Source organism: Austrofundulus limnaeus, unplaced genomic scaffold, assembly GCF_001266775.1.
Source record: "Austrofundulus limnaeus strain Quisiro unplaced genomic scaffold, Austrofundulus_limnaeus-1.0 Scaffold41, whole genome shotgun sequence".
NCBI lineage: Eukaryota > Metazoa > Chordata > Actinopteri > Cyprinodontiformes > Rivulidae > Austrofundulus > Austrofundulus limnaeus.
This window is the reverse complement of record NW_013952443.1, coordinates 2206164-2215645: the sequence shown is the minus strand read 5'-3', so window position 1 is coordinate 2215645 and position 9482 is coordinate 2206164. Positions and strand designations below refer to the sequence as shown.

General features: G+C 37.2%; 1 protein-coding gene across 1 annotated transcript in view; it reads left to right on the top strand.

Moving 5' to 3' along the window:
- fcho1 (FCH and mu domain containing endocytic adaptor 1) overlaps positions 1–9482 on the top strand; it is a gene marked incomplete in the record, with an annotated part of 51566 nt that overhangs the window by 1899 nt on the left and 40185 nt on the right. Inside the window, 1 exon segment of the mRNA XM_014007354.1 lies at positions 8505–8558. Coding sequence (XP_013862808.1) covers positions 8532–8558 — 27 coding nt within the window.

Genomic DNA, 9482 nt, shown 5'->3' with positions numbered 1-9482 from the left:
ACTAAAGGTTATGTTTTTTTTTAAGGTTTCACAGCATCACTTTCCAAAAGTGCAGGTAAACACTGTCTGGTTGCACCAAAATCTTAAGTGGAATTCCCCTTTGACTGCCTGTTAGAAGTTTAGTTTTTCAGTATGACGAATGAATCTATTTGCAGACAGATATAGCATGAGCAACAGTGTTTGCATCATCAGTCTGTGGCACAGCTGCTTTATGATCTACAGTTGCTTGTCCGCTGTTATTGCTTTCCTCCTGTGTGTGTGTGTGTGTGTGTGTGTGTGTGTGTGTGTGTGTGTGTGTGTGTGTGTGAGCAAATGGATGCTGCTGGCTCTTTGGATATAAGCTAAAAAGAACCAAACAACGCTCTCATTGTGTCTTGACTTCTACCACAGACAAAACTTTTCCCTCATAAATGCTTGGAGTGAAAGTGAGGTAAACGAAGAGAAGCAAATGAAAGCAGGGGTTTTCTAATCTATAAATAAAAGGGAAAATATACCAAAGTTATGCAGAGCAGTTTTATTTTTTTGCTTATATTTTCAGTTTACATGCACATTTTACAGCTGTTCATTCACCAAGAAGAGTGAATGAACTTTTTTGGAGTGAACATGAATTTTTAGGTAATGGCAAAATGAAGTGCCCAGAAAAYGGCAGAAATTGACAAAATTGTGGGAACATTTTAAACTAAGGTGTAAAGATGACCCGTTGCAGTGCATGCACTGCATGTCCTTGATGTTGTTATTGAACAGAAAACAGCTTCTGCACTTACCGAATGACTCCGGAGTTGTAAACAAGTATCATTTACGTTCCCATTGCAAAATAGGATTACTTCTGTAATATTCTGTCATATTACAAATTAAGTAGGTATGGCTAATGTTACATGACTGATCATATTGACTACCTGGCAGTGTATTATTTAATAGTGTGTAATTTGTGTGATTAAAAACAGCACTTAATGTAGTGTAAGTGTGCCAAATATAGTATAATGATAAAAGCACAGCAGTAGACTGATACTATGGGCTGAACTGCATTTATTTGTTGGTATTCTATCTTGACTTAAATGATACGTTGAATATTTTAAGTTATCATATTTGTTTATAGCTTAGCAGTCTTAACAAAACAATTTATTGCCTAAAAATGAGAACATTGCACCAACATAATAATACCGTCTTAATAAAAATATGAATTTAGTTTTACTATTATTAACAATAACAAATAAACTACAAAACTCAATTTGCAAACCTCAAATGTTTACATTACCTCTTTTACTTACCCAATTTCTAAACATAAAAGATCACATTTAGTTTTCTAATCCATAAAACAGAACTTACAGCGTTGAGATTTTTCTGTGTGAAAATGATTCAACGACAGAGTGCTTTTAATTAATACACTCTCAAACCTCACAAATAAATACAAGCAATTGGAGCTTAAAATACATACAAACACAAYTGGTAAAGTAATTTTACTTTGATTGTATCAGGAAGTGTAGATTACCCATTCACAATATTAAATAAGCTTAAGTAGTTACTGTAGAACCTGGCAATTTTTTTATCTGGTTACTTGATTAATCAACAAATCAATAGATTAATCAATTACTAAAATAATCTTTAGCTGCATTCCTACTTCTATCAGTTAATATCAAACATGATGTAACTAAGAACAACTTTGTGTTGGTTCGCAAGGATCCTTTTCCACAAAGTACAAGTTAAACTGCTAATTTGGGTCTGACAATCAGTGAAAATATCAGTGTTTTTGTAATCAAAAGCAAAGTTACTTCAAATTCTTTCCATTTGAGTTGTTAAATTACAAATTAATGCAGTTACAGATAGTAAAAATAGTGTTCAAAACCTTTACTGCCATCCTAGGTTTTTGCTGACAGGTTTTTCCTCTCACAGCCAATTACTAAACCACAAACGCTCAACGCTCATGCAAAGTCAGATTTTTATCCTTTTAGACGTCTGTGATGGAGGCTGGTATGAAACGGTGGCACACTGACAGGTGAAAAAGTGCTGCTCACTGTTTTTTATTTTAATTTGAATAGACTTATGTCTGTTCTGAGTTAATGCTTTATGACACTTCTGTTTGATTATTCAAATAAAACTTCACATACGGTTTTTCTCTCCATGACCCATAAAGTTGCTAATATTGATATTTACTTTTAACCCTTTTATTTTGTTCCTGGCTTTCTAACAACACATTACTGGGTGGCCATGATGACTATAAATTATACATGTATAGGCTCTAATATGTAGGTTAAAGTGCTTCAAGGCCTGTTTCTTCGTTTGCCAAACAGGGCAGCACCCAGAGGCTGGAAATGTAAGGCAGGAAACTGTAAAACTAACCAGCTAGATTAATAAAAACGTGAACAGAAAGCTTCCAGTTCAGAGCAGCTGGTTTTGATAGTTTCATACACGTTTTGTACAATTGTGACTTTAGAGTTCATTTGCGAACAGGCGGCAGCCTGCTGGGAAACCCTACGAGCAACACTCCTGAGGCTGAGTCTAGCCAAGGTTTATATGTTGCAGATGGAGTGGGGGATCCTGGGACAGAGTAGATGAGTGGGGCTCCAGAACTGGCCCCGGCTTAGTTATAATTTTATGCTGAATTGTAACGAATAATGTTTTGTTGATTGTGATTAAAATAAAAACAGCAAGATAAAAGGAAAAGCCTTGAGTTCGTAATGAGGTTCACGAGCATCGTTTGCATTCAGTAGTTTTTCATCAAAATAACTAGAGCTGAAAGAATGAGATCATTAATCAAAGTACTTTAATCATACAAATATACAGACATTTTCTTGCCTATTAAATAATAAATATCTTCTGGTTGCTTCCAGCTTTACAAACAATTATTCTGTTGCTGCTTCTCTCTCAGTTTTCTTATTTTATTCTTCCAGCAACTTCGTTTAGTTTAATTGTGTAGCTTATTTTCTATTCTGCTTAATCGATATGACGGAATAAAGGTCAAATTAATATGAAATTGTTTTAAAGAAATTGTGAATTTTGAMAGCTAATATGGCTTTAAATTGTTCAGTGATTGCGAACTTTTATTAAAAACGAGTTAGACAACTGTATGAATCGGATCCACAGCTGAGCCGTAACAAACAAACAGTTTATGRACCTCGGCGTGTGTCTTCTGCTCTGTCACAGCTGGTCATGCCAGAGCTCAGGAGGGACGCTCCTCTGGTACGCTGTTACAGACGGGCCTGGACTGAAGCTGTATGCTGCAGTGACAAAAGCACATTCAGGCCGGGACAATGGGCAGCTGACAGCCTGGGCTGTGTTTATCACTCAGCTTTCACTTTCTTTCATGCTGCCTCCTCATATTTATTGTGTTTGTTGTCTATGTGCTTCTCTGTCTCAGTCAATTGGCAAAATTTATTGCTTCAAGAGCATAACTCTGCCTCGTGTTGCACAGTCTTTAAATACAGAGTGTAATTCTGTCATCGTTTTGGKTAACATTCATCAGTAAAGTGCTGGTTCGGTTTTAAGATGCCGTTTTTGATGCCTTTGGATTTKTGGGCTGTGACAACAGTTTGGATGTGCAGAAAATGTCACGCAGTCAGATTTTTGTTATAATACAATAAGCAAACACTCTCACTGATTTGTTTTGTTTGTAAGATATTAATAAGTATATCATGATAATAATATCACAGAAAATAATCAAATTCTAACAACCAGAGACCAAACAATGTTCTGGCGTCAAAGCATTGTATTGGGCAAATGACTTAAATGAGCACTTTATTATGTGAAATCCTCGATTGTCAGCACAATCAGTGCTTAATTGCAGTCCTTTTCAAGCAAAAAACAAAACATGCTTGTAGATGTTTTTCATCACATTTTGGTGGGAATTTTAGCTTTTGATTCAAAGGCAAATGCAGTTCTGAAAGAGGTTGTTTTGTAGAACTTAAGCTAGTATACAAAACCTCATATTAATGGTAAAATGCATTGATTTACCATATCACCTAACCCAATTTATGCCTGCAACGTGTGTAACTGTTAAACACTAACATAAGCACTCATTAGCTTTTATCATGGTGCTTTTGTAAAACAAAGGGAACTTCAGTAAACCAATAAAAATATTGTGAACACTTACTGTATTTATTCATGTATAATACTAGAAATTTAACCCTAAAAATCATTCATAAAGTGGGGGGATAGTATTATACACATGTTATTTTTAGATTTTTATGCTTTGTAAGCTCAAAAAATGATCCTATTATACATGAATAAATACGGTAAATCTATTTTTTACATATATAAAGGCCTAGCATTCATTKAAAAAATGCATATTGTTATGCCTGACTTTTAGACTATTCATCTTGTGTTAAGAAATGATGGAGTTGTAGCCATTTTATTCATTTCCTGAAAGTAAAGTTGGATGTAATAWAGTGCTACTTAATACGTTCTGCATCCATCAATTACGTTTTGAAGGTTTTATTAAAATCCGTTAAGTAGTTTTTGAGCGTTTTTTTGTTTTGTTTTTTTGCAAACTGATGAGACAGAGTTGACTTTAAATACTTAATTGCAAAAATTAAAGTTCTTGTAAATCTGGGTACATTCAYCATGAGATGTTTTTGGAAAGGACACACCCAAACGCAGACATGGACAAAAACATTATTATTTCTCCTTCGCCTTTCGGCAGTGCTTAATAAGTATAATCCAGAGATGTGACTCATCCGTGGCCAGGAGATGTGGCAGAGGAGAGCAGAGCAGTGTTGGTGGCAGGCAGCACAGRGAAAATTGGACCCGACACGAAATGTGAAGCTAACGTGAAGCACAGAGGAGTCACTCTGCTGCACTGCAGACCCCAGCGGCTCCACGAAGTTCGCTGGTTTTTGTCCTGTGGCTTCCACATCTGCACTAACTTGAGTAAATCAGACCACCTTGACTTTGTTGAAAACATAAAGGTTGATTAATAAACTGAGAATCTGATATGGTGTTTATTGATAGATGTTGACAGTTCAGTTCACGACCTTGAACTGTTTGAAGGTTAATGTTTCAGCAAGCTGATTCTGCAGTTCACTGTTTTTCTTTTCGTCCATCTATGTTGCAATCACATGCTGCTTTGCACCTCTGTGTCCTAACCTTTAACCAGCCTTTTGCTTTTGTAATTTCTCCCTTCAGCTTTGCTCTTGCAAGTTTGTGACAAATACGCAAAGGTTATCGTATTTTTCTTCCCCTCTTTTCTGTGTCATTACATTTAACCCAGTTTTATTTTTATTTTGCTTCTGAAGCCAGAGGGGGGTGGGGGGATCCTTTCTGTTTTCAGCAGCAGTGTTTTTGGAGACAAATGGGGTGTAATTCCTGCACAACCTCTTTGATTTCTTCTACTGGTGGAAGGAGAAAAGCAGGTGGAGGTTGAGAGGAGGAGGGAGTTTATGCTGACCATCCTTTCTTCCCCCAGAGAGAGACATCTGCCAGTTGACCTATCTCTAGCAAAGGAAGTAAAAAAAAAAACAACAAAAAACTGATGGGTGGAGACATTACATTGTTTATTTCCTGCAGGAATTAAACGGTTCATGGGTAGTTTTTGTTAGTGTGAGGGACTTTTTTCACCCCTCTCTCCATCTGCTTTTTTTAAGTCTTAATTTTTCTTGGCAGCCATTTGTGTGTTGTCAGGCACTGCAAGGGTCGCAGAGGAGGAGGTCAGTGTGTCTTTGTTGATAAGGCTGGGTGCATTCTCAGTCTGTGTTGCTGTTAAAGATTATATTCCCCATCTGAATTGTATTTTAGCAACTGTACTTCTGCTGTGTTTTCTCTGACTCTTTGACCTGTCACATATTCATTTCACAAGCATATTTTTTTAAATGGAAAGTTCTTAATTGTGAGTTTGCTCAACTCTGGTGTCCATGTGATGTAAATGTCGCCGTGTAATCGGATGACTGTCTAGTCGAGAATTTATTGTTTGCATGCGGACATTTCCACTGACCTAATTTGTTGTGCTCGTGCACAGAATATACCAAACTTCGATTATTCAAGCAACACTATTGGCTGTGAGTTGTTCAAGTGGGTAACTGCTCTGTGGGCGCTTGAGTATTAGAGATGGGTACACAAACATAAACACACTTCAGCTTGATTTTATGACTTCCAGTGATAACTGACACCCCACATTCTGCCTGTGTATATTTTAAACACCAAGGCTTAAAGGCACAGTGTGTAGGATTTTGTCAATTCTTTTAGCCGAAATTGAGATAATCACTAATGACAATAATAAAAAAAACATGTCTAATCATTGCAGACAAAGACCTTGTTTTATTATTTTTACCTTATAAAAAGCTGTTTATATCTCCATGGTCCCAGGTCCCCACTACAGGCAGCCGCCATCTTGCACCGCCATCTTGTCTACGAAGGCTCATGAAGGACAAACTGCGGTGGCGGCGTAAAAACTGTTTTAGTTTTTATACTATAAATGTAATATTTGTTGTCTGTCATTGTAGCTGGGATAATTTTACTTATTAAAGCTCATAATCTTACCACTTGAAACATCACTAGCCCTGAAGCTGCTGGTAGACATCGCGGTTGGAATTATCAAAGGTTTTTGACACCTGAGAGACACCGTAGCAACTCCTTTGCGTTTGGAAGCGGGGGGTGGGGGGAGGACCAGGGAGGATGATTCAACCACTCAACCACTAGATGACGCTGAAAACAACAAATCCTACACACTGTGCCTTTAACAGTCACTGCTAGAACAAGCTGTACAAAAAAACATAAACAACACTTTTTTTGTAAATATTTCTAAATTTTCCTTCGCTTTAAGGAATTAATTTGATAACTGTTACATAATTCAGCTAATTGATTTGATTAAAGTCATTTCGTTTCCTGGTTAGTCTTTCTCTCCCTCCTTATGCTGGGCTGTCCTGATTTTCCACACACAGATTTGTTTGCAGGGCCTCTAGTGCCTCTGCTGAGGTAATTAATAAGGTGTGAGGTGCGTCGGGTGTGTGTGTGTGTGTTTGCGCTGCAGGTGTTACCGTGTTTGCATCTGTGTGCTGCTGCCGCCTAATGCCAGGTCACCAGGCCGGAGCTGAGTCTATGCCAATGCAAGAAAAAAAGCTGTTGTCAGCAGACGCACACGCTTAATGCTCACAGTCAGCATAATAACAGACTACAGGATTCCTCTACGGGGAAAGCTCATGGGGAACATGTTCTATAGTATGGATTTTTGGAAAGGGCAGGACCAGATTTCAACACTGTTTCTAATCAATGTGTTTTTCTTAGTTGGTTTTATTTTTCTAAATGAGGGCATTTAATGAAAACTAATAGCTCATTTACTGGTAATGAAAGTATTTCTTTGAGATTAACTCCTCCAACATGTCGTTTATTTTGAATCCTGGTTTCTCYTAGTTTTAACTCTACACTCTACCACCCAATGCATGGAACTGTGGCTGAACTGCAGAGCTCCTTCAGTGACAGACTGCTGCATCCTAAATGCATAAAACGTTACCGCAGATCATTCCTCCCACCAGCTGTTAGACTCTATAACCATCACCACTCCCAACAATCATGATAAGCATCCATGTTTGTGTTTGCATGCCAAACAGCTCTACCTCTCAATCATTACCTAAATAATAACCAGTGGCAATTGTACTTTGTACATCGTTTTTCCTGTACTGGAACCCTGACTTAATGACAGAGTTTGACTCAATTTGCCCACCCCTGAGTTCGACTCATTTTGCACACCCCCTCGAATTATGAGTCCGAGTCTGTCTGTAATTTCGTATTTTTCTGCACGGTATCTTGCTTTTATTTTTATTTTCATTTTTATCTAATTTCATCTTGATAGTCTGGTACAGCAATTATTATCCTATATTTATTTTTTATTGTTACTATCTTTAATTCGATTATTATTGCTACAGTTGATAGCAATATACTCTTTCTGTGGATTGATGTTTGTATCTCCTGCTGCTATCACACCTGAATTTACTCATGCAGGACAATAAAGGCTGTTTCTATTCTATTCTATTTAGTGCTCCATCATTCATTCTGGCACATTTTACTAAAATATTATCTAACATTTAATTACACCCACAGATATGATCAAGATATCTGCCTGGGTCGATCACTCTTGAGAACCACATTTCTCTCATCTCTTTGGTGTTTAACAACATTTCTTCTGCCTTTTTCTTTCTATCCATCTGCCTTCTCCCCTGTTGCTTTTTATGTTCTTCAACATCCCTACTGTTATTCCTCCCTGCCACTTTCATCCACATCCTCCATCCTTTGATATATGACTTTGAAGTAATTTGTTAAGCTCCATTTTGTCTTTCTCAGGAGCTCCTGTCATACACTAAAGGTGTCTCAGGAGTTATAAAGACTAACTCATTTCAGTAAACTGTGTGTGCAATTTGACCTACTGTCAAGTAGAAGAGACTAGCCTGAAAATTAAGTCATTTTACAGGATATTACAAAAATCTAAAAGATAATTTTCTTTACTACTGGAGAAAGTTGAAAAAGAAATGTATTGACATCAACCTCTTTGGTAATTCAACTTTGCATTTTTTCCCCCACAGATTGTGTTTGAAGATCTTTGAAGTGAAATGGCTTTATTTAAGAACAACTTCTGGGTGAGTAGCTTAAAAATACAACTTAAACAATAAGTTTGTTTTTTAATGCTTACAACAAAATAAGGTGTTCAGTTAAAGATGTGGGTTTACATACTGAATATATCACCTGTTGAGGAACTGRACAGTTGTTTAGGAGGTCTTTGTAGCTGGCTAATTTACTGGTTTGCAGTCAAATGGCCAGTTTCCAGGTTGTTGCCAAGCAGATTAGAGAAATAAATGGATTGGATTTAGTTGCAAGAAACTTTCATTAGCACTTTTTTAATGAGRCAATTCTAGTATTGGTTTGAAGCCAATGAATGAAGTTTAACTTTTTTGTGCTTTTTAGTCAGGAAACTAGTCTGTGTCTGTTTGATACTTGACATAACCGTACAATGCTTTGATAACATTTTGGCCGGAGGRAAAGCAAATCATTTGTGATTTTTCTCAAATTAAACCAGCTCAGAAGAACTGATACAGTGCCCCCCCCCGCTCTATTTTTTTGTACACAAATAAAATAAAAAAATAAATTAGAAGAAAACATTATAAATGTTTCGACAAAATATTGTATATGTTTCCTGATGAGCAAAATAAATAATTTATAATTATTGATGTGTAAACTTCCATTTTACTCATGAGCGTTTTCGTGCGAGTCACTTCCGGGTCATGCTGTGTTCGCCACCCCAGATTCCCATACACGACTCGTGAAGATTTTGGTCATGCGCAGTAAGTCCTCAATGCAAAAGTATAGAGTGACCTGTGTTCGCAGCTGACCTGGGAACACACACCGGTAGTGGATGGGTCCACCTGTGTCGACGACTCGACGTCATAAGGCGGCAGCCGGTAGGGCAATACGAGGTGGATTTTGGAGAGCAACAAAAGAGAAATGAAGGATAAAACAACACTGTAAGTCCCTTATATCTAAACCTTTTCAAAGCAGAATATGAG